Source organism: Syngnathus floridae, chromosome 5, assembly GCF_059516105.1.
Source record: "Syngnathus floridae isolate MCC-2025c chromosome 5, RoL_Sflo_1.0, whole genome shotgun sequence".
Lineage (NCBI taxonomy): Eukaryota > Metazoa > Chordata > Actinopteri > Syngnathiformes > Syngnathidae > Syngnathus > Syngnathus floridae.
In genome coordinates, this window is record NC_142417.1 from 20,760,563 (window position 1) to 20,785,783 (window position 25,221).

Here is a 25,221-nt window from a genome sequence, read left to right on the forward strand (position 1 = left end):
GATCACTGTGAGTGGGCGGTGCAGACGCGTAGTATTGTGTAGTTTGTACGAAGTAGACAGCTCTCACCAGTAGTCCGTGTGTCCGCCCCCCAACCATCGCCTTAGTCCTTGGTGTGCGGACATATGAATGAGGAAGTGTCTGTGTCACTGATTATCTTTAAAATGGACACTTGTGTGCGCGTGAACTGGGAAGGGAGAAACGGCGGAGAAACGCTCACAACCGATCATGAGCGCTGGCTCATGTGCGCGTTCCGGTTCGGACGAGTTTCATTTCTTTGGCTCGCTCTGGCGCACGCAGGTCCCCGCGACAGTTCCAACGGGCCACTTATTATTGATATTATGACACAATGTTTGGGGCCGGTCTAGATTTAGACGCGGGCCGGATTCTGAACACACCGGAGTTAGGCCAACTAAAAATCCCGCGACATTCATTGTCGTTTTTACTGTGGACAAAATAGAATTGAATGCATGGACACAACTGAACACAGATAATTCAATGGACATACTAAATGAGTCGTGATGGAAAACAGACCTTTCGTTTGTCACAAAAGGTTCACGTCTTGATTCATCCGTTTATTTTATGCCTAAAAGAGGTAAACGGTTTTTTACGTTTATGTTTTCAATTCATAAATTTTATACATAATACTCCTGGTAACATCAACCCAAAATGTGGTTGCATTTGTAGATTACACCATTAAGGGGATTGAATCAAAGCTCCACATATGACAAGTATCGTTGAAATAAATTACATATGTTTAAATAGAGTAATAAATACGCAATTGTAATTCAGAATGTCAGATGTTAGAAACAACTATCCCAAAGTAAGTTCTGAAGCCAGATGTCCCTAAAACATTGGACGGCCACCTATTTCTTTGTTCGGAGTCAGGGGGGCAAAGACGTTGCACGCTGCAAATCGTTTATAATAATTAATAACAATAGTTATACTGTCCCAATGTGTGGGAAAAACGGATAAAACCTACCATACTTTAAGATACAAAATCCCTGGCAACTTTGTTAACAAGTATAAGTATTATATTCCATGGAAACAAAACCCTAACGCGTATAATCCTTATTAAGTGATACGTCTCCACATCTTTGGAAAATAAATCATTTTCGGGCAACCCGAACTCACTAATACCCCATGAAGCTTGGAACAAAAGAGGTATACTTTGTTGCAAATGCGTTATTGAAATTATTAATACAATTTTGGAATATCGGCAAATATAGTGATTTTTCGAATTAAAAAGAAAATCCTTAACTTCAATGGAGCGCACGGCATCTTTAAATAGGGTCTTCAACTCGCACTCAGAGGTCCAACGTCTACTTAGCGCGGTTTTTGTCTTCTATTTTGGCAATCAATCAATAAATCAATAAATAAATCAATAAATAAATAAAAAATAAATAAATAAATAAATAAAAATCAACAAGTAGTGTCGTCTTGAGTGATGAAATTTTCTGTCTTCTGCGTGGATTTAAGAATTGGTTGTCGGTGGTAAAATCCCATGATTGTCTTCACAGTGTCAAAAACACAACCAAATGGTTGTTTGGTGCAGCCCGGAGGGATGAAATGAACATGGAGAGATTCAGTTTATCCAGATAGCCTCGGACTCAGGCTTCAATTGGACTTGACACCATGCTGTTCGGTGTGTCTGGAAGCTGAGATGACATGGACGCCACCTCGCTGCCAGTTGAGTTTGAACCTGGTCCACCCTCCGAAAAACTAACCTGTGAAAACGAAGTACCGGTAAGAATTTTCAGACGCCAAATGGGGTAATAATAATAATAATAATAATAATAATAATAATAAGAAGAAGAAGAAGAAGAAGAAGAAGAAGAAGAAGAAGAAGAAGACAATGATGGATGGATAATAATAATAATAATCATCATCATCATAATATAATAATATTAAAAAATTGGTCCGTGATTATTGATGTCGATGAAGACGATGAAGGCAAAGAAACAATTATAACCAATAAACAAAATACAGCAGTGGCGTGCGTGCATTTTTAAACAAGTAGTCCTTATAAATATTTTAACAATCCTTCATTCGTTCACGAGTTTTCTATACATGAATAATCAAATAATCTAACCTCGAAATGGAAATCAATTTGGATCCGTTTATTTAATGTCCAGCATGAGCCACCGAACACAATCATTAAGTGTGTTGCTGGCAAAACCCCGTGATTATTTATATAACAACTGACTGGGAAAATATGAAAAAAATAAATAAATAAACGAATAAACAAACAATCGACAGGAAGTAGACTACAAAGGCATCGGCAAATTCAAACATATTTGTTACATTTGCGAGATATTCTGCATATATAGGCTATTTATTTCGTTTTAACTTAACGGTTTAAAAATAACCTACCAGTTGCTGAAAGGCGGGCTGGTCGATGTCGCTCTGCAGAGCAAAGTCGCTCAAGACCTTCCAAGGTGGCTGGTAGCTCTGCACCTCCACAGGGTTGGCTTGGATGCCGCCGTCGTGCCGCTCCGGACTGGCCGCCACCATCGGCGTGCCTGTCATTCCCTGGATGTTCTGCAAGACGGACGAGCAGGTCGGGTTATATTCACTCCAGGTGATTGCACATGACGACTGTGGGTTTACTGAGTGTGGTTATGCTTGTTCAAATGCGTGAGCTCGCGCTATCGTGGGGAAAGTTACCTGGAATTAATCACCCCTCAGTCAGAACAATCAATAAACAAATAAATATGTGAATTCAGATGCGATGATGGAAAAAAATGTTTTATTTTTAGTTTTTGTCAGATTAATGTGTTAAACTGTTCGTTCACGCGCTATTCGTTCACGCGCTATGGTGTACACTGCTTCAACGCAGGACAAAAATTTTAACTAATTGTGTGTGTCTTGTGGCAGACACTTTACTTAAATAAAAAATGGAAAAGCCTACAGTCTGGGCAAAAGGCTCGAGTTTAATGAAACCTCCTTTACCGTCTTGTCATTTGGCTGCTGTTGTTGAAGTTGCTTCATCAGAATACTCCTTTTTTTGTCTTTGCACCGCTTGTTCTGGAACCAGACCCGGATGACGCGCGGGCTGAGGCCAGTCATCTCCACCAGCTGCTCCTTCATCAGAGCATCGGGCCTCGGGTTGGCATTATAGCAAGTTCGCAAAGTGTGTAGCTGCTTCTCGTTTAGTACTGTCCGAACCCGAGTAGTCTTCTCTGGCTGTTTGTGGATGTGGGGCCGGAGCGCAGACTGTCTGGTGGAAATGGGCTCTGCTGTGAGAATGAACGGGTTAAGAAACCCAAAGAAGAAAACATCAGTTTAAATCGCTAGGAATCCAAGCAAATAAAGACTTTATTCCCTTACAGAAATTTCATTTTAAGCAATGACCTTTTTAACCAGAATCGCAAAAACCATACACATAAGGTAAAGACTTTGTTGTTTTTATAGAAAGCTGTCGGTTAGTTATAGGCGACATAGGTCGGCTGATTTATTATTATTATTATTTGTTTACATTTTATGCGTGTTTCTTTTTTTTTTTGTATTAACATACATTTTAAAAAGTCGTGATTTGCATCGTAGTCATATTGTTTTACTTACATAAATGTGTTTTCCCTTGTTGGGCACCATAAAATCCACTGTTCAAAACCCTCTATCCATTTGCTATAACCTCATTCGGGCGGCGGGTGTGCTGGAGGATCTCCCAGCTGACTTCGGTGAGAAGCAGGGTACACTCTAGACTGGTCGACTTTTCAGAATCAAAAATGCAAGTGCAAGGAACACACGCGCACGCACACGTGCGCGCACACACGCGCGCACACACGCTCACAGACACGCGCAGACTCGCGTGCGCATCATATGTAGCTTATTTCACCCGCGTTTTGAGGTTACCACAAAACCCAATAGACCGTATCAAATGTGTGTGTCATGAATATTGTCATGAAACATTGTTGTCAGTATTCAACTCGGAGACAGTGTAAATATCCAGTGAATGTCGTATCATTATTAAGTAAACACGAGTTGTCTAAGTTGTAAAAAGAAAGAAAACCTATTCAATAACGGACCGTCATCATCCAAACCCCGGAATTGCCAAGACGAACAGTTTGAAACTCATTGCCCGACAATGCCTCTCACCGCAAGGTCTGGATTTTACCTGCCATTTGCAGCGGTCTGGCGGGGTGCAGCGGACTGAGCGGATCTCCGTGTCCCAGAGTGGCCCGCTCCACCACGTCATGATCAGCCCGGCAGAAGAGGCCGTCTTCGCGCAGAGCGAATTCGTCCCCCGGGATGAGCTGTCTGCTGCAGGCCACACAGCGGAAACATTCGATGTGGTAGACTTTGGATCGGGCCCTCATTACAAAGTCGTTCTTGCTGAAACCGATGTTGCATTTAGCGCATTTAATCCCGTATAACCTGTGAGACACACCAAACGTGTATAACAATCAGAATCGGCGAATAATAACAACAAGGATTTATTTGTAAATTTTGCGCATTGTTAAAATACTGTCCATTTTTTATTCGTTGCTTGGTTGGCCATTTTTCGAATGGAATTTTGATAAATAATTTATGCCAAGCCCGCGGCCCTCGTGGGGATAGGCGGTTTAGATAATGGATGGATGATGACTTTATATGAATATGTGTGTGTATATTTCCATAATAGGGCGCAAGGAATTCTACAACCAGGCCCAAATGACTTGTTGGAATTGTTGATTTTTTTAAGATGTATGTTAGAATAAATGACTTGTTGGAATTGTTGATTTTTAAGATGTATGTTGGAATATGACGTTCTGCCATACTACAACAAGAAACGGTGCAGCGTAAATAGCCAGTGTATTAAATAGGAGTGGCAATATGGTTTTAAGAATAATATTTTACACCATATTAACACATGATAATAGGGGAAATTATTATATTCAAAATACAGTACGTTTCAAATACACTCCACGTCCGGAAGTGGCTTTAATAAAATTGAAAGCTCTCGTCCAACCGTGGTTGTCCTACCTGATGTAGTCCCGTTTACAATATGTCTTTCCGTCCCTGACGAAGCACGTGCATGACTCGTCCAAGTACTGACTGCACTCGGCGCATTTGAGACAGGCAGCGTGCCACTCCAGATCTGGGGAGACCCGCAGGATGTACTGATCGTGGATCTGGTTTCCACAGCCCACACACAGAGACACCGGCCGTTTTTCTAGAAGGTCGTTGTTAGTGTACTGATTATTATGATGAATATATTTGTATCGTTAGTATCTATTAGTCCGATCATTAAACTTAAAAATGAATAAGAAACAAGTTTTATTCAAACAAGCAATTAAGTGTCACAAAAAGTTAGGTAAACTGAAAATAATTTAATTTAAGGTAGTGGGCATTGAACTTACTTTTCGGTGGATCCCCCATGTCTCCCATGTTGCCAAAGTAAGACAAGGTTAGGTCCACAGTCAAAGCGGGCTGCGACGTCTTGATGTGTCTTCTGCTGCAGGGCCAGGGGGGGCTACGCCGTCCAGCTCGGAGAGGGAGCGCGTGTGTGCTCGTGTGTATTTCTCCCTAGTGTGGTGCTGGTGCGACTGACGTAGGACAGCCGCACGTCATCTCCATGCCCAGCTGATTGGTTCTGCAAAAGTCTGGGCAGCTCTGTACACGCTGCCAGACACCACCATCACCATGCACCACCACCAAAAGTCAGTGGTACGATTAGTGGACTAAATAATCTGTTTGTTAGATTTTCTCACCTTGCTAGTACTATTGTTAACCAAATGAGTTGTTTGTATGCAACGGTTTGCTTACATAGTAGTGGAGACAGCCTGGTCTGATTGAACTGCAATAACAGATTTTGATCTTTGTTTTTTCCTTTCATTCATTCATTCATTCATTCATTCATTCATTCATTCATTCATTCATTCATTCATTCATTCATTCACTCACTCACTCACTCACTCACTCACTCACTCACTCACTCACTCACTCACTCACTCGTTTATTTATTTATTTATTTATTTATTTATTTATTTATTTATTTATTTATTTATTTATTTACCAATAAAATAAAACGATTTAATTTTGGGATTGTGGACTGTGATACATTCGCGCACTCTGTCCTTGTTTAGTAATTTCTTTCCATTTTTGAAGTATAGTGCTTTGACGGCGGAGCGTGGAACAGCCATTCATTTATAGGCAATAAAACGTGTGTGATCACAACGAGACGGTGTTGTGCTCGATTTGGTTCCCCCGTGAGATTTTGTTCCCCCTGCCGCGGGAGCGCGCACAGCTTGTTTGGAAAGCGAAAAACCGATGCCGTACGGCGTCGTACGGCGTCAGCACTATGTTGTTTTCAATAAAAACATGAAGAACTCACGTTTGCGTCAGTCAATTTTAATTTTTATAAGGGATTATTGTCATTTGATGTCTTTAAATTCATCCGCGTTCTGCCATTGAAGCGGGGTGCATTCAAAGACCAGTCGTAAAGACGGAACACTCACTCACTTCACCAAAAAGCAAGGATATAATTACGTGAGCTCTTTGCATAAACCTCGATGCAAAGAAACTCCTCCTTTTGGGTACCGTTACATGCTACAAGGAGTATATATTACAAAGGAGACTTTATTCTTAATTGTAATCATCATTCATCCATCCATTTTATTACTCAGGTATTTTCAAAGCAAATTAATATTGTTGCATTTATTAATTTGCTTTAAAATGACAGCGCAATATAATTAAAAGTTGACACTCTAGCAATGTCAAACGTGTTAGTTTAAGAAAAAGCCAAGATTGTGATCAAATCTTTCATAACGACAATGATTTGAGTGAATTGATTTGAATGAATAATTGAGAAGACATTTCAGTTCTGAAGGCTCCTTTTGTCCCAAGCAAAGTGAAAGGTGGTGGGATAAAAATTGTAACAGGAACGCTATAAAAAATGTCAAGCCGTGAATATTTGTGCCCCCCTCCCATTTTGAGAACGGTGAGTCCTGGACATCGACTGGCTTTTTTTCTGTCTTCCTGGGGGTCTGCTCAGGTAGTGTGGCAAATTTGAACAGGTTCCCTCATTCCTGGCCCAAGTTACAGGGGGGGAACAAATCCTCACGGGTGCCCCGTGAGGATTTGTTCCCCCCCCTTATTTTGAGAACGGTGAGTCCTAGACTCCAGCTGTTTTTTTTCTGTCTTCCTGGGGGTCTGCTCAGGTAGTGTGGCAAATTTGAACAAGTTCCCTCATTCCTGGCCCAAGTTACAGGGGGGGAACAAATCCTCACGGGTGCCCCGTGAGGATATGTTCCCCCCCCTTATTTTGAGAACGGTGAGTCCTAGACTCCAGCTGATTTTTTTCTGTCTTCCTGGGGGTCTGCTCAGGTAGTGTGGCAAATTTGAACAGGTTCCCTCATTCCTGGCCCAAGTTACAGGGGGGGAACAAATCCTCACGGGTGCCCCGTGAGGATTTGTTCCCCCCCCTTATTTTGAGAACGGTGAGTCCTAGACTCCAGCTGATTTTTTTCTGTCTTCCTGGGGGTCTGCTCAGGTAGTGTGGCAAATTTGAACAGGTTCCCTCATTCCTGGCCCAAGTTACAGGGGGGTAACAAATCCTCACGGGTGCCCCGTGAGGATTTGTTCCCCCCCCTTATTTTGAGAACGGTGAGTCCTAGACTCCAGCTGATTTTTTTCTGTCTTCCTGGGGGTCTGCTCAGGTAGTGTGGCAAATTTGAACAGGTTCCCTCATTCCTGGCCCAAGTTACAGGGGGGGAACAAATCCTCACGGGTGCCCCGTGAGGATTTGTTCCCCCCCCTTATTTTGAGAACGGTGAGTCCTAGACTCCAGCTGATTTTTTTCTGTCTTCCTGGGGGTCTGCTCAGGTAGTGTGGCAAATTTGAACAGGTTCCCTCATTCCTGGCCCAAGTTACAGGGGGGGAACAAATCCTCACGGGTGCCCCGTGAGGATTTGTTCCCCCCCCTTATTTTGAGAACGGTGAGTCCTAGACTCCAGCTGTTTTTTTTCTGTCTTCCTGGGGGTCTGCTCAGGTAGTGTGGCAAATTTGAACAAGTTCCCTCATTCCTGGCCCAAGTTACAGGGGGGGAACAAATCCTCACGGGTGCCCCGTGAGGATATGTTCCCCCCCCTTATTTTGAGAACGGTGAGTCCTAGACTCCAGCTGATTTTTTTCTGTCTTCCTGGGGGTCTGCTCAGGTAGTGTGGCAAATTTGAACAGGTTCCCTCATTCCTGGCCCAAGTTACAGGGGGGGAACAAATCCTCACGGGTGCCCCGTGAGGATTTGTTCCCCCCCCTTATTTTGAGAACGGTGAGTCCTAGACTCCAGCTGATTTTTTTCTGTCTTCCTGGGGGTCTGCTCAGGTAGTGTGGCAAATTTGAACAGGTTCCCTCATTCCTGGCCCAAGTTACAGGGGGGTAACAAATCCTCACGGGTGCCCCGTGAGGATTTGTTCCCCCCCCTTATTTTGAGAACGGTGAGTCCTAGACTCCAGCTGATTTTTTTCTGTCTTCCTGGGGGTCTGCTCAGGTAGTGTGGCAAATTTGAACAGGTTCCCTCATTCCTGGCCCAAGTTACAGGGGGGGAACAAATCCTCACGGGTGCCCCGTGAGGATTTGTTCCCCCCCCTTATTTTGAGAACGGTGAGTCCTAGACTCCAGCTGATTTTTTTCTGTCTTCCTGGGGGTCTGCTCAGGTAGTGTGGCAAATTTGAACAGGTTCCCTCATTCCTGGCCCAAGTTACAGGGGGGGAACAAATCCTCACGGGTGCCCCGTGAGGATTTGTTCCCCCCCCTTATTTTGAGAACGGTGAGTCCTAGACTCCAGCTGTTTTTTTTCTGTCTTCCTGGGGGTCTGCTCAGGTAGTGTGGCAAATTTGAACAAGTTCCCTCATTCCTGGCCCAAGTTACAGGGGGGGAACAAATCCTCACGGGTGCCCCGTGAGGATATGTTCCCCCCCCTTATTTTGAGAACGGTGAGTCCTAGATTCCAGCTGATTTTTTTCTGTCTTCCTGGGGGTCTGCTCAGGTAGTGTGGCAAATCTGAACAGGTTCCCTCATTCCTAGCCCAAGTTACAGGGGGGGAACATATCCTCAGCTGTTTTTTTTCTGATGATTTGTGCAGTGATACTGTTATTAATGCACTTTATCAACGTCTTTGGCCTTATTTGGGTCAAACAACTTTGACAACTTCAATAATTTCAATAAAATGTGTAAAGAACAAAATTAATGCCAATTGAGTTATGCCAGTTATAATGTCTTAATAAAGTTGTTGGTCCACTAATTGGCCCGACAACAATATTAAGATATTTAACTTCTTAACTTCATTGATAATTTTGCAATATATAATTCAATAAACAGTACTAATACAGACAGACCTTGAGTCTGTAGCCCAAGTTACAGGGGGGGAAACATATCCTCACGGGTGCCCTGTGAGAATATGTTCCCCCCCATTTAAAACGGTGTAAATGTAAATAAATGATTTGTGCACTGATAACTTTACAATATTGGATGTTAAATAAATAAATAAATAAATAAATAAACAAATAGATAATAATGTTTTCTTTTCTTTGTTGGTCAAACAATATTGTCTTTAATTCAAACTTGTCACCGAAGCACAGGTAATTATGTCAGGTCTTGTTAACTAATGCATGTGATGATTAAGAAATATATTGAATGACACATGCGTTGTAAATTATTGTAAATGTGCTGCATTGTATGATCTTGCTTTTTTCTTTGTTTACCAGATTCAGTGTGACGAGTGTTGCAGGTGGTTCCATCTTTTATGTGTCGGGGAGCCTTCAACCGAAGGTTGTTTTTTGTGTACAGCATGTAAAGAAAATAAATGCTAAATATTTGAACCTTGCTTGAAGACCATTTTGCTTTTTTTTTTTATTAATATTTTTTATTTTTTTATTTCATTATTTAAAAAAATATATATTTTTTTCTTAATAAAGTTTAAAGTCATTATTTTTATGTATGTTATATGATAAAGAAACAAAGTTGTTTGACCCAAATAAGGCCAAAGACGTTGATAAAGTGCATTAATAACAGTATCACTGCACAAATCATCAGAAAAAAAACAGCTGAGGAATGAGGGAACCTGTTCAGATTTGCCACACTACCTGAGCAGACCCCCAGGAAGACAGAAAAAAATCAGCTGGAATCTAGGACTCACCGTTCTCAAAATAAGGGGGGGGAACATATCCTCACGGGGCACCCGTGAGGATTTGTTCCCCCCCTGTAACTTGGGCCAGGAATGAGGGAACTTGTTCAAATTTGCCACACTACCTGAGCAGACCCCCAGGAAGACAGAAAAAAAACAGCTGGAGTCTAGGACTCACCGTTCTCAAAATAAGGGGGGGGAACAAATCCTCACGGGGCACCCGTGAGGATTTGTTCCCCCCCTGTAACTTGGGCCAGGAATGAGGGAACCTGTTCAAATTTGCCACACTACCTGAGCAGACCCCCAGGAAGACAGAAAAAAATCAGCTGGAGTCTAGGACTCACCGTTCTCAAAATAAGGGGGGGGAACAAATCCTCACGGGGCACCCGTGAGGATTTGTTCCCCCCCTGTAACTTGGGCCAGGAATGAGGGAACCTGTTCAAATTTGCCACACTACCTGAGCAGACCCCCAGGAAGACAGAAAAAAATCAGCTGGAGTCTAGGACTCACCGTTCTCAAAATAAGGGGGGGGAACATATCCTCACGGGGCACCCGTGAGGATTTGTTCCCCCCCTGTAACTTGGGCCAGGAATGAGGGAACTTGTTCAAATTTGCCACACTACCTGAGCAGACCCCCAGGAAGACAGAAAAAAAGCCAGTCGATGTCCAGGACTCACCGTTCTCAAAATGGGAGGGGGGCACAAATATTCACGGCTTGACATTTTTTATAGCGTTCCTGTTACAATTTTTATCCCACCACCTTTCACTTTGCTTGGGACAAAAGGAGCCTTCAGAACTGAAATGTCTTCTCAATTATTCATTCAAATCAATTCACTCAAATCATTGTCGTTATGAAAGATTTGATCACAATCTTGGCTTTTTCTTAAACTAACACGTTTGACATTGCTAGAGTGTCAACTTTTAATTATATTGCGCTGTCATTTTAAAGCAAATTAATAAATGCAACAATATTAATTTGCTTTGAAAATACCTGAGTAATAAAATGGATGGATGAATGATGATTACAATTAAGAATAAAGTCTCCTTTGTAATATATACTCCTTGTAGCATGTAACGGTACCCAAAAGGAGGAGTTTCTTTGCATCGAGGTTTATGCAAAGAGCTCACGTAATTATATCCTTGCTTTTTGGTGAAGTGAGTGAGTGTTCCGTCTTTACGACTGGTCTTTGAATGCACCCCGCTTCAATGGCAGAACGCGGATGAATTTAAAGACATCAAATGACAATAATCCCTTATAAAAATTAAAATTGACTGACGCAAACGTGAGTTCTTCATGTTTTTATTGAAAACAACATAGTGCTGACGCCGTACGACGCCGTACGGCATCGGTTTTTCGCTTTCCAAACAAGCTGTGCGCGCTCCCGCGGCAGGGGGAACAAAATCTCACGGGGGAACCAAATCGAGCACAACAACTGCCGAAGACTCCCGCAGTGATAGGCGAGTGACGAGCACGCGCGCACAATTACGCAACAACACACGTGCACGCCCTCTTGTGTTGGTAACCAACTATAAGACCAATAACAAATCAGCAGCAGTGCAATTCATGCATTATTCGTTATTTCCACTTTCAACTGGCAATCGAAAAATTAAAAAGGGACTATATGTTTTTAACCTAACACAACACTATATTGGGATCAGGACGAGCATTTGTAAATGTATTTTAAGCTAGTTAGCTGAATCCAGTACCCACTTCCTTGTGTATTATTGCACAATGATAGAAGAATAAAAATAGTGTTTTGTTTAAATATTTGCCACAACTAAGTTTACCTACCCAATGTGGTGTTTCCCGTGGACATTAATTAGTGGAAAACAATGCGATGGGACAGACAAAAACAGTGGTGATTGGTGAAAACATATATTACGTGTCAGGCATAATGTATTAAGTTTAGTGTGTGTGTGTGTTTATGACACAGGGCGTGTGATGCGTCAGTGCAGTAGTGTTGGAGTAGTAGTGCCTGTAGTTTGTGCATGCTGCATGCTGCCTCTGCTTGCCACTTTTCTGCTTTCAGCTACCGCCACCGGCTAGCCCTCTGTTTCCGGGGGTGAAAAGAGGAGCCGAGTGCATAAGCCTCCTCAGCCGGTACACAGCATCTCCATTGCCAAGACTTGCACACGCCTCCTCGTGGCCACACACGATAACTGGCACCTTGCGGTCCCAGGCTAAGTTGTGCAGGATCTCGGAGCAGCAGTGGGCCCCAGAGATGTGGCATGTAGGCCCAACGGTGTGTGGACACGCCCTACTGCCCATCAACCACTGCTCCAGCTGTGGGTAAACAGCTCCAGCTATGGGTAAATAGTGAAGACCTCAACGGTGGACCAGGCAGAGGATGATGGCTGACCTAAGGGGTGGCGTCACAACGGCTGGGAAGGCGGATGAAGGCTGCAGCAGAAAAGGGTCACCAGTCGTCTTGGTCTCCTTGCCACTGGACTCTGACCCTGATCTGTCAAGGACAGTGTGGTGACTGTCTGTGCACCAGTCTCCCCACTCTAAACAAAGTCACGCACAGGCATCTTTTTCAGGGAATCCACCTTACATCCCGGCTTAAAGTCCTGTGGCGACCAGTAAATGGCAACGGGAGCAGGATTGTGAAGACGCACAAACATCAGCGTTCTGGAGGAAGCCAGGATACCGAGCATCACCACTTTAATATTGTAGCACCAACTCCGATGGACAGGACATCTCATCCGCATGGCTGACACCCACCTCCCCAAACAGATGTTATACTCCCAGCTGGAGAGAGGTCCGTGAGCCCCGGGCGGGCAAAAGAAACGTTTTAAGGAGAACCTCAAGACCAATCTCAAGAAATTCCAAATAACATCTCAGGACTGGGAGTGCACCGCCTTGAACAGGAACTGCTGGAGGGAAGCGGTACAAGAAGGTGCAGCACATCACGAAAAGGAACTCCGCCGTGTCGCAGAAACCAAATGACAACTCCGTAAGGAAAGACAAAAACAGGCTCCAGCACGACCACAACCCACCACCACTTTCCCCTGCCCACACTGCACAAAAATATGTGGATCCTGGATCGGCCTCTATGCCCACCTGCGGACCCACAAGTAGACGACCCTGAGAAGAAGACAGTCATACTCGTCCCGAGTGACCGCCGATGATGATGATTAAGTTTAGTTCACGGGGTTTCAAACACGTTTGCCCATTATATAGTAATGGCTGGAGGATCCTTGGTGAATCATTGTATCTGGTCGTGCTATAGAATTATTGTGGTGGCTAACAAAATTGTTTTATTTTCATTGCACGGAGACATATAAATAAGAAACACACACACACAAACGCACGCACACACACACACACACACACACACACACACACACACACACACACACACACACACACACACACACACACACACACACACACACACACACACACACACACACACACACACACACACACACACACACACACATGGTTTGAGAAGACAACTCATTAACAATGTTTTACCCCATTAGGTTAAGTATTCAACTCCAATGTGTCAATTTTTATCTTTTCCAGAGTATCGTTGTTCCATTTTGCTGTCAAAGATTGATATGCAATTTTGTCCAACCCCTTTCAAAGAATTTTTGCTGAATTTTATTTAAATAATAATAATAATACTTTTCTTTTCTTTTACATATTCAAATGCATGCACATAAATCATTTTTTGCCATCGTTAGATCCTATTACTTGATAAATAATAACACAAGACATCTTACAGTATTTTGCAAATTCAATGCAAAATTAGTTTATTGCTCTAACTCGATATTTTGCATGTCAAATAATTAATTGGGGTTTAACTGTACATGTACCTTTTGCCATAAAATGTACGTGTATGTGCAAAATTATTCACAAATAGACAATGTTGTCTAACACATTTCAAATACAGACAGTATCATCTTTTTCTTTCTTTCTTTTTTCTTGATTTGATGGTCGTCCAGCCACACTGTCACTGACCAGTCTGTGTTGCATAGAGAGCATTGTTCTGCTGGAGGAAAAAGGAAACAAGGACAACAACTAATCTTTTAGATTTGGAACATTGATGAAGCAAGCAAATAGAAGCAATTGTTATTCTTGTGTACATGGCTTAATTTATGTCTCCTTCTCAAAGGCATGTCTGACTTATTCAAGCTTTGCTGAAGCAATAGCAGACCGTCACAGTATCATAACCAAATGTCACATTAGATGCGAGACATTTGTGCATTAGTATTCAACACTGAAATGGGAAGGTGTGCACATGTACAGTTTCATCCACTACTCATATAATGCCATAGTAGAATCCAACATCGTCACCATCATCATTACCATCTTCATCTGTGGCTTTGTTAGGCTTGGGGGGGGGGGGGGGGGGGAGTATCTCTCGCTCGCTTTCCCTCTCGCTCTGCCCCGCCACTCGCTCTCTCTGTCACGCTCTCTCAAGAAGCTCAACAATTTTTTATGTTAAGTTAATGGAAAATGAAATTACTTCACTTAATCTATAAGTCACGTAATTATCATGTAAATATCATAAATCTGTGGTTTTCCCTTTTTTCAATACCTGAAAAGTTGTGAAATAAAAGTACTGCGCTCGTTTGTGTGGTGTGGGAACCCGAGCTGGTTCACTTGCTTTTTCACAGCTCCAAATATAGTCATGAGCACAGTCCTCTGATTGTTACTTTTATTGTATTTATTAAATCATCATCATCATCATCATCATCGGTTTAAAGTCCGTTTTCCAGGCACCGCTGGGTTGGACTGGGTTCTTGATATGGCTTTCTTCCACCGGGAACGGTCCATGGCCATCTCGTGGTTGATGCCGAGTGCCTTCATGTCGGCTGACACGGTCGTCTGCCAGGTCTGTTTAGGTCGGCCACTGGGTCTTGTTCCCTCTACGTCAGTGGTTCCCAAAGTGGGCGGTACCGCCCCCCTGGGGGCGGTGGAAAGATCTGGGGGGGCGGTGAGGACGAAGGGGGCGGTAGGGGGCGGCAGACCGAAGTCAGAAGTTGAAGGGGGCGGTAGGGGGGCGGCAGTCCGAAGTCAGAAGTTCGAACGTTTGTTTGATGACACATGTGCAGTAGGGCGAGTCAGTCGACGGGGGGGGCGGGCGGGGGTGTTGACGGACGACGATTTGTACACAACATGTGCGGTAGGACGAGTCAGTTGACGGGGGGGGGGGGGGGGGGCGCTAGGAATTCACTGGGGAGCCAAGGGGGCGCTAGTCTGAAAAAGTTTGGGAACCACTGCTCTACGTTATACCACATAACTTTCTTCACCCAGTCGTTCTCGTCCTTCCTCACTACATATCCGTACCATTGCAGTCTGCCTCTCCTCACCACATCCACTATGGCCTCCACTCCCATCTTCTTTCTCAGCTCTGCACTGGTTTTTTTCTCCCTCATTGACACACCACACATCCATCTGATCATCCTCATTTCTGTTCTGTTTAGTTTTTCTTCGTGTTCTATTTTCAGGGCCCATGCCTCACTTCCGTACGTCATACTACTTCTGACGCAGGCTGAGTACACTTGGCCTCTCATCTTCAGGGATGGGGCCTTAGATGTTAAGAAGGGCATGAGTTCCCTGAATTTCTTCCACCCGCTTCTCACCCTTGTGGTCACCCCCCCCATCAGCGTTAAGCATGTCTCCAAGGTAGCAGAAGCTGTCCACCACCTCGTACATATCCCCATCTACTATGAGCCCCTCTTGCTCAGCTGGGTCTGCTTGGGCGACTTCTCCCCTGCACCGCTTGCATTTGAAGGTCTCACTTGCAGCTAGTAGGCTGCCCTTTACTCCGCTGCATCTCCGGTGTACCCATCTCTGACAACCCTTGCACCGGATAGAGTTGGCTTGCACCCCCTTCCTGCAAACTCCACATGGCCATGCTCCTGACTGTGGTACCACTCCCAGGCCAGCACCACCGACCATGACCTTTGATTTTGCCGCATTCACCTTCTTTCCTTTCACTTCCAGGCAGGTCTTCCAGGCTGCTAGCTTCCTAGCTAGGTCTTCTCGACTGTGAGCCATCAATACCAGGTCATCCGCGTAGAGCAGCTCCCATGGTAGTCCACCCCTCACTTCCCTCGATACCACATCCATCACGATAGCAAACAATAATGGGCTGAGCACCAATCCCTGGTGCACCCCTACCCTTACTTCAAACCCATTACTGTCGCCAACTCCTGTTCTAACAGCTGTGCATGTTCTGCAGTAGAGAGTCATCACAGCCTTAACCAGTCCCTCTTCCACGCCCGACTTCCTTAGGGCCCATCTCACCAACTCCCTTGGCACCCTGTCGAATGCTTTTTCCAGGTCAACAAAAGCGAAGTACAACCTCTTCCTCTTCTCCTGGTGTTTCTCCTGCATCTGTCGGATAACAAAAATTGCGTCTGTTGTACCTTTACCAGGCATGAAGCCATACTGCATCTTGTCCACCTCTACCCGTGACCTCACCCTCCTTTCCAACACCCTCTCTAACAACTTCATTCCATGCTCCAGCAGCTTTATGGCCCTGTATGACCCGCATGCAAGTGGGTCCCCATTCCCTTTGAATAGCGGCACCAGGACGCTTCTTGTCCAGTCCTCCGGAATGTGTCCCTCAGCGATGACACTGTTACACAGGTCAGTCATCCACTGCACACCGACGTCTCCCGCTGCCTTTAGCATCTCTGCCACCACTCCAGATGGTCCAGCTGCCTTTCCATCCTTCATGGCCTTCATGGCTTTCCCCACTTCTGTTCGCATGATCAGGCCACATTCACCCTCCACTTCGTCGCATCCCACCTCTCCATCCCAGTCATTCTCCACATTTAGCAGCTTCTCCATGTACCTTCGCCATACTTCCTTCACTCCTCTGTTGTCTGTCACGATGTTGCCATCCTCATCCTTTACACAGTTTGCACAGGTCACATCACGCCTCTCCTTAACCATTTGCTCTGCTATCTTGAAGAAGCTCTTTCGTCCTCTCTCACTCTCCAATTCACTTGCAAATTCTTTCCTCTTGGTCTCTTGGGCCTCCCACACTGCTGTCCGTGACGCCCTCCTTGCCTCTACATACTGCGCTCGGTCTGCCTCCCTTTTAGATTTCTTCCATACTTTATGGCACCTCCTCTTCTCATTCACCGCTCTTTCGACGCTGTCATTCCACCACCATGTCTCTCTTTGTCTTGCTTTACCCTTTGACCATCCGCACACCTCCTCTGTAGCTTCCAGCAGAGCCTTCTTCATTGCCTGCCACTTGCCATCCACACCACCCGACTCCATCATCTCCTCCACTTCTTCTGCTATATGCTCAATCTTCTCCCTAAACTCGTTTTTACTCCCTGCGCTATGTAGCTTCCACACCTTCAACTTGGGAGGATGCTTGTTAGCCCCCACCTTCTTGATTCGCAGAGTTAGGTCTCCGATGACTAAGCGATGCTGAGACACACGCTCTTCTCCGGGGATTGCCTTGGCATCCCTGACCAGGACGCGGTCCTCCTTTCTGACCATGATGTAATCTATTGTGCTCTTGTAGCCACCCGAACTGTATGTTACTAATTTGGCTTCGTCCTTCTTGAAAAGCGTGTTGCACAGCACCAGCTCCAGGGCGTCGCCGAACTCTAGGATCCTCTCTCCTTCTGCGTTCCGCATGCCGTACCCCTGTCCCCCATGTACCCCCTCAAAGCCATCTGACTCCCTCCCCACGTGTCAATTCAGATCACCTCCCAGAATTATGACCTCATTCTGGGGGATACATGACAGCACCATGATGTCCTTGTCCCAGAACGCATCCTTCTCGTCCTGACTTCTGCCAATTTGAGGGGCATAGATTGAAATTATGTTTGTCAGGCGCTTCCCAACAATCAACTTCACAAAGATGATCCGCTCATTTACCCTGCTAATGCTTAGCACTTGATCTATCCACCTTTCAGCGATAAGTCAAAAAAGTCAAAAGTCAAAGTCAAAGTCAGCTTTATTGTCAATTTCTCCACATGCCAAAGACACACACAGAAACCGAAATTTCGCTCCCCCCTATCCCACGGTGACAAGACACGGCCCACAATAGACAATCAAATAAACAAGTCAACAACAGCGTGCTGAATAAATAATGAATAAATAACACAACAAATAAATAAATAAGAGGAGCAAAAAGGAGCAAGTGAGCGTACAGCAGACAGTCCAGAAAATAGTGCAACGGTGCCGCACGCTACGCAGAAGGGGGTAGCGAGTTCAGGGCCCTAATAGCCTGGAGAAAGAAGCTGTTGGCAAGTCTGGTGGTGCGCAGGCTCCTCTACCTCTTCCCAGAGGGCAGAAGGTCAAACAAAGAGTGAGCCGGGTGACTCACATCACTCGCAATTGAGGTTGCCTTGCGGGCGAGATGGGAGGTGTAAATGTCTCTCAGGGAGGGGCGCGAAGCACCAATAATCTTACCAGCCGTATTCACTATGCGCTGCAGGGCCTTCAAGTTCTGTTCAGTGCAGTTTCCACCCCAGACAGCGATGCAACTGGTGAGGACGCTCTCAATGGTGCCACGGTAGAATGTAGACAGGACTGCTTGAGGAGCACATGCATGCCTGAGCTTCCGCAGGAAGTACAGGCGGCGCTGAGCTTTCTTTGCCAGTGACGCGGTGTTTTTGGACCAGGAGAGGTCCTCACTGATGTGCACCCCCAGGAACTTGGTGCACCGTCTCCACCACAGCACCGTTGATGATCAGCGGCAGGTGTTTTGTGTGACCCTTCCGGAAGTCAACAACGATTTCCTTGGTCTTGTTTACGTTCAGCAGGAGGTTGTTGTCCCTGCACCACGTGGTCAGAAGGTCAACTTCCGACCTGTACTGAGTCTCGTCGTCCTTCGTGATGAGACCCACCAGAGTCGTGTCGTCAGCAAACTTCACTATGCGGTTGTCGCTGTAGGTCGCAGTGCAGTCATGCATCAGCAGGGTGAAGAGCAATGGACTGAGCACGCAGCCCTGGGGGGCCCCCGTGCTCAGCGTGATGCTGGCGGAGATTTTGTCGCCAACACACACCACCTGAGGCCTCTGACAGAGTGGTACTCTCAACACCACCAGTCCCTTCATTGCAGCCTTGCCAGAAGAACTTGTACCTTCTGCCGATTGCACCCAGCATCCTTGCACTTCCACCCTTCCATCTCGACTCCTGGACACAGCAGACATCCACCCTTCTCCTGTGTAGAGCCTCAACCACCTCCCCGGATCGGTGCGACATGCTGCCGATGTTCCATGTAGCCACCCTAACACGTGCCTCCTGCCCCTCTCTTTTCCGGTTCAGGCCTCCCCGCAGTCCATCGGGCTGAGAGCCGTCATATCCACCTGCGGTTTGGCCTCCTTTTCCATCATTCTTTTTGTCGTAGGCTGATGAAAATGCCCACGGGGTACTTAAGGCTGTACCCCGCCTCTTCTGTGTTTGTCTAGCCATACTGAGAATATTTTTGGAGCAAAAGTTTTTACAGTCGAATGCCCTTCCTGACACCAACCCAAGGGGAAACTGATTTTCTGTAGGGGTTGACTCCCTTAGCACATTCCTCTCCCGAGGAGCCCACTGGGCAGTGGTACTATTTAACCCACAGTTGGGGGCTGGTTCGTGGGCACCAGGGCGTGTCCACACACCGGTGGGCCTGCGTGCCGCACGTCTAGGGGCCAGACCCCCTCCGAGTCCCTTGTAGTTTTGCCTGGGTCCGTGTTGTACCCAGTTACCATGTGTCGCCGCGTGGAGGCACTACATAGGGCTTGCTGTTAGAGAGGCTATGTACTGGCAGGGAGAGACTTACGCACTCGGCTCTCCCGTTCGCATACTGCTAGCCAGCGGTGAGGGTTGACAGTGAGAAATGACATGCACTGGGCACTCCACCAACACACTAGACGCATCACAACAACCCGACTTGGTCTTATGAAGTCAGACACAAGTCTGACAAGTCTGCGAGTACCATAAATGCGTAGAAAGCGTGTAAACATATCGAGACATTGAAGTCCTTTGAGAAGGGCATCGCCATGTCTGTCCACAAAGTGTCATTTTCCAAGATTTTTGGACCAGAGACAACCCAGGCCGAGCTGTATGACAACACTGTCAAAAGTCAAATGTCTGATTGTGGAATAATCATGTAATGTAATAAATACATGGAATGTATTTATTAAATACACATGCACCCTCCAAACAGCATGCTATAGCAGTCACACAAGTTACTGCTGAGTCTCTGGTTTGCGCTTAAGTAAATTCCCCACACAGCGTCTGACACAACCTCGTGACTGAATGTATAAATGGGAGCTGTTTCATTGGTTGAACAAGTAAGCCGGCACCGCTTTAAGCGGTGCCGAGCAACGCTTTCCACGCACATCTGAGCAGGACATTTCTGGGGATTTCACAACAAGCATTTGTCAAATAAAAACATGAATAGAAATTTAACTCACAATTTCCACAATTAGACAGACCAGTAAGCTGCGCTTTCGGACAATTCCTCCAACCCACCCGCACATCATCAAGCATCTGTCACTTGCCGACCACAGAAATAGTTAAAAGGACGGTACACTAGACAGAACTTTGGCACTTACATAATAGATCTATATGTAAAAATGATGTCCATCCATCAATTTTTTGCCTCTTTTCCCCACGCGGGTCATGGGTGTGCTGGAGTCTATCCCATCAGTCAACAGTAGGCGGGGCACACCCTGAACTGGTTGCCAGCCAATTGCAGGGCACACAGGGACAAACAACCATCCGCACTCGCACTCACACCTATGGGCCATTTAGAGTGCTCAATCAGCCGACCATGCGTATGTTTTTGGGATGTGGGAGGAAATCAGAGTGCCCGGAGGAAATCCACGCAGGCACAGGGAGAACATGCAAACTCCACACAGGGAGGGCCAGGGGTGGAATCGAACCCGCACACTCCGGACTGTGAGGCAGGCATGCTAACTAGTGTCGCCATTGTAAAAATGATGTGAGCACTAAAATTCAGGCCAGTAAATTCATAAATTGGTAGTTATTTAAGGGCTTTTAGGGAATAGATTTACGACAAACTGGCCCAACCACCTTTGGAGCTTGCTTCCTGTTTTTTGTTTTTTTTTCATCTCAGCCTGGCTGTCACTGGAGGCAGGCAGGTAAGCATTATAATACGTATTGTTTCCTGGCTTGGTTTGTCACGTTCTCTCTGAAATGGTGATTAACTGCCACAAAAATTCATAGGCATATTCCTACTGTTGTTTACTTCAACCTGTATAAATATGACTGACAAAATTAGCAGAATAATTTCAGTTTCTTACCAGCCAGACATGGGGCTCTATGTCGCAGACACCCACCATCAATAAACACCCAAAAAGCTCCCTCCACGCCGCCGACCGCGTTTGGCGCTGCTGGTGAGACAGCCAGCAGCACCTTGTTCGCTGGACCACATCGGCTGGACCACATCGGCTGGACCACATCGGCAGACGGGCCGCCCAGTGAGAAAGTCCGCAGCTCAGAGGTGACAGGGGCACCTTGTTCATAGGACCGCTCCGTCGTGGCCACCCGCTGTACATTCATCCGCAGCAGGAAATGCAGTGGCAAATGTCATGCTGCCCATGTGCATCGTCGTGCTGCCAGCCAGATAAAAATCCAGATAAATAACTGCAAGAACACCCTCGATGCTTGGCTTGTCGAAAGTTTAACTTGGAAAGATTCTTAGCACTGGAATTCCAGCAATGTGTGGCAAGCTGAGTGTGGTTGCTTACAGCACCTCTTTTTCAGATAGGTGATGGAGGGAGTCATACGTGGACTTCAGGGGAAATGTAAGTCAAATTAACCCTTACAGATTTCAGTTGAATAGCTAACCACCTATCAAAGTCAAAGTCAAAGTCAAAGTCAGCTTTATTGTCAATTTCTCCACATGCCAGAGACACACAAAGAAACCAAAATTTCATTCCCCCCTATCCCACGGTGACAAGACATGGCTCACAACAGACAAACAAGTAAACAAGTACAACAAAAGCGTGCTGAATAAGTAATGAATAAATAACACAACAATAAATATGGCAACTTTCATCCAGAGCCAACAAGTCAGTGAAGGGGATGAGAATATATATATATATATATATATATATATATATATATACAGAGAGAGAGAGAGAGAGAGAGAGAGAGAGAGAGAGAGAGAGAGAGAGAGAGAGAGAGAGAGAGAGAGAGAGAGAGATGTATATATATATATATATATATATACAGCGGCTCGGTGGTACACTGGGTAGCACGTCCGCCTCACAGTTAGGAGGGTGTGGGTACGATTTCACCTCCATCATCCTGAGATGCCCTACTTGTATTTAATGAGAGAACATTATGGATTTGATTAAACCTGCCCAAATTTGAAACACAGAAGCGAAGGGTAAGTTAAAACATACCTAATTTCTTATGTGATAAAATAAAATTAAAGAAAATAACGGGTTTATTACAATGTGGCATGGCGGTGCACTGGTTTACAAGTCCGCCTCATCGTTAGGAGGGTGCAGTAATCCATGCAAAAGGTTTCCCAACCAAGTACTGAGTGCATTAATGGACATTTTCAAATGTTTGGTTTTGTTTAGCTGTTTTAAATCTTTTTTTGTACTTGGTCTGAGGAAATATTCAAATTTTTTTAGATAGGATTTTAGTACTGAGTGCATTAAAGGACATTTTCAAATGTTTGATTTTGTTTAGCTGTTTTAAATCTTTTTTTGTACTTGGTCCGAGGAAATATTCAAATTTTTTTAAATAGGATTTTTGAGTTTTCTTAAGCTGTAAGCCATACTCAGCAATATTAAAATAATAATAGGCTTGTAATATTTCTGTTTATTTGTAATGAATCCAGAATGTATGACATTTTTGTTTTTTAATTGCATTACAGAAAATAAAAAAATCACAATATTCTAATTTTCTGAGACAGTCCTGTATATGCCGTCACGGCGGGCGGGGGAATAGTCTTGAGTCGCCGGCCGCTCCCCCATATATAAAAAAATAATTTCCTCCACGGATTTACACGATTCACAAAAATACTTTCGACGGAAAACACCACGGAAATCTGCGGATCCGCGGTAAATTCTCATCTCTGGTAAAAGCCAGCTTCCTGATTGCCAGCGAAATAGCATTAGCATCAAAGCCGTATTCCGATGGTGACTTTGTTCAACAATGCATAATGAAGGCGGCTGAACTTGTACGTCCTGAGAAGCGACAAGCTTTTGCTCATTACATTAGCCTGACGAGGAATACAATAGTAGAGAGGATTTCGGACCTAACAGCAGATTTAGACAGCCAATTGAAATAGAGAGTCAAGTCATTTATTGCATTTTCCGTTGCAACTGACGAGAGCACCGACACCACAGAGGTGGTACAACTGGCCTTATTTATTTGTGGAGTTGATGAGACATTGACTGTTACTGAAGAGTTTCTTGAGTTGGTGCTAATGATGGACACCACAAAAGCCAAAGACATGCAGATTTGAAGGGCAAATTTGCTTTCGTAAGTCTGGACAAATTTGATCAGTATCTACTCAGGGTACCGCAAATTAACAGCCCTGACTTAAAAGTTTGTGCATGTTTGGGACAACCTACCTTTGTGAACAATTTTTCTCAGTAATGAATATCAATAAAACAAAAATGCGTTCAAGTCCCACAAACAAGCACTTAAATGACATTCTGAAAGTGACAGCTAGTCAGGACATGTCACCTGGTATTGATGCACTTGTACAGGCTAAAAGATGCCAAGTATCAAGAGCAAAAACATGTTCAGGCTAGACTAATGCCTTTAAAATTCTGCCTTAGATACTGTTTGCGTTGAAAAAATACAGCTCTGTGAAGATCAATCCTTACTGTGGTGATTAAAAAAGTGTGCAGCTTAATGTTAGTCACCAACTTCACTACAAAAAAGTATGATGGATTTCTACTGTTCATGCAACTCCATGAATGTTCAATATGTATTGTTAGAGATTCGCTCATTCCAACTTATTTTGCAAGAACCACACGGGAGACAAGTAAGTCCCTTTAGACACCTGCAGGTGGAGAGTCCATTCGTCGCTGTGCGTACAGCGATGATCGAATGGAGGTCTGACTCTCGGCTCCTGCCAGAGCAGAACAGGGTGGGGGTAAGATTGGACTGGATAGAGAAAGCCCTTGACCTCTAGTCAAAACATAGCAAGGGGTGTTTTACGACTTTGTGTAGGATGGGACAAGCTAGGTTATTTATCACAGGTTGCATTCCAACATAATCATACGATAAAGATAATCTGGAAAACCCTGACATGTATTGTATTTGTTTGTGTGTTTCATGTATGAAGTTTCAACATTTACAGGACATGTGAATACTTTCTTCTTTACACACTTAATAGCACTCATATTCAGCATTCATATTTTGTAAGGTGTAGGCAGGGAGTAAATTTAGATTTTGTATGCTCGTGTAAATGGTTTAAAAATACTTTTCTTTATAAATCTCATTTAATCTTAAAGTGCATTACTGTTAATGTTTTAAGTTATGTTAATGTTAATGTAATGCTATTAATGTTTTGTAAAAGGAATGTTCATTAAATTTCAACATTTTTCTAATGTTCTTGTGCTTCTTTACACCAAAAAAAAAAAAGGAAAGACATTATATTTTGGTTATCTATAGCAGAGTATGGTATAATTTTAATGGTCCGGCCCACTTGACATCTACCGAACATCTACTTCCTGAAGTGATTCGTTCTTTTTTCAGTACATCGCGAGAACAGATCAGTGAGTGAACGAGTGCTGACTTTCCAGTTCGCGAACGAGACAGTGAGTGAACTGAATTCCCGTGCATCAACGGATCAGTCAGTGAACGTGTTGCGTATCCATATATACGCCTAAATATTGTTATTCTACTCCAATATCACATTTAATTGCTGGTTGAAATTTACTTTTATTATTTTAATAAACTTTTACTATAAAACCTGTCTGGTGTTTGACTGTTTTATTCCTTGTTTTTATTTTTGCGCATGAAAACATAAAAATCAGACATTTGGTTAACTGCTTTATATGACTATATGTATATGTATTTTATGTTATGTGTCCTATGTGTTGGTGTCCCCCAAAATAACAAATGTCAGCATATTGTGTCACAAGGTCACCTAATGGTCGAATGTCTTTGTTTCAGTATATTTTTATTTATTTCCGTATT

At 44.4% G+C, this 25,221-nt stretch overlaps 1 protein-coding gene across 2 annotated transcripts; it reads right to left on the reverse strand.

Moving 5' to 3' along the window:
• Positions 1–552: 552 nt before the first annotated feature.
• isl1a (ISL LIM homeobox 1a) lies at positions 553–5,552 on the reverse strand. 2 transcript variants are annotated; one of them, XM_088376340.1, is made up of 6 exons: positions 5,341–5,552; positions 4,964–5,153; positions 4,116–4,375; positions 2,951–3,237; positions 2,372–2,539; positions 553–1,725 (listed from the first exon to the last, which is right to left on the reverse strand). In XM_088376340.1, the coding sequence occupies exons 1-6, from the start codon at positions 5,366–5,368 to the stop codon at positions 1,609–1,611; spliced, it is 1,050 nt and encodes a 349-aa protein (XP_088232466.1). In that variant the 5' UTR covers positions 5,369–5,552; the 3' UTR covers positions 553–1,608. The 2 variants fall into 2 exon arrangements, with proteins under 2 accessions (XP_088232466.1, XP_088232467.1); XM_088376341.1 differs by having other exon boundaries at positions 2,951–3,234; positions 5,341–5,550.
• Between the last annotated feature and the right edge of the window lie 19,669 nt (positions 5,553–25,221).

Bases quoted from the DNA above. Each gene is read 5' to 3' on its own strand.
- isl1a (XM_088376340.1), bottom strand. From the start codon at position 5,368: ATGGGAGACATGGGGGATCCACCGAAAA. The intron at 4,376-4,963 runs GTAGGACAACCA...TGTGTCTCACAG, and splicing joins TGTAAACGGGACTACATCAG to GTTATACGGGATTAAATGCG. The intron at 2,540-2,950 runs GTAAAGGAGGTT...TCCGTCTTGCAG, and splicing joins AGCAGCCAAATGACAAGACG to AACATCCAGGGAATGACAGG.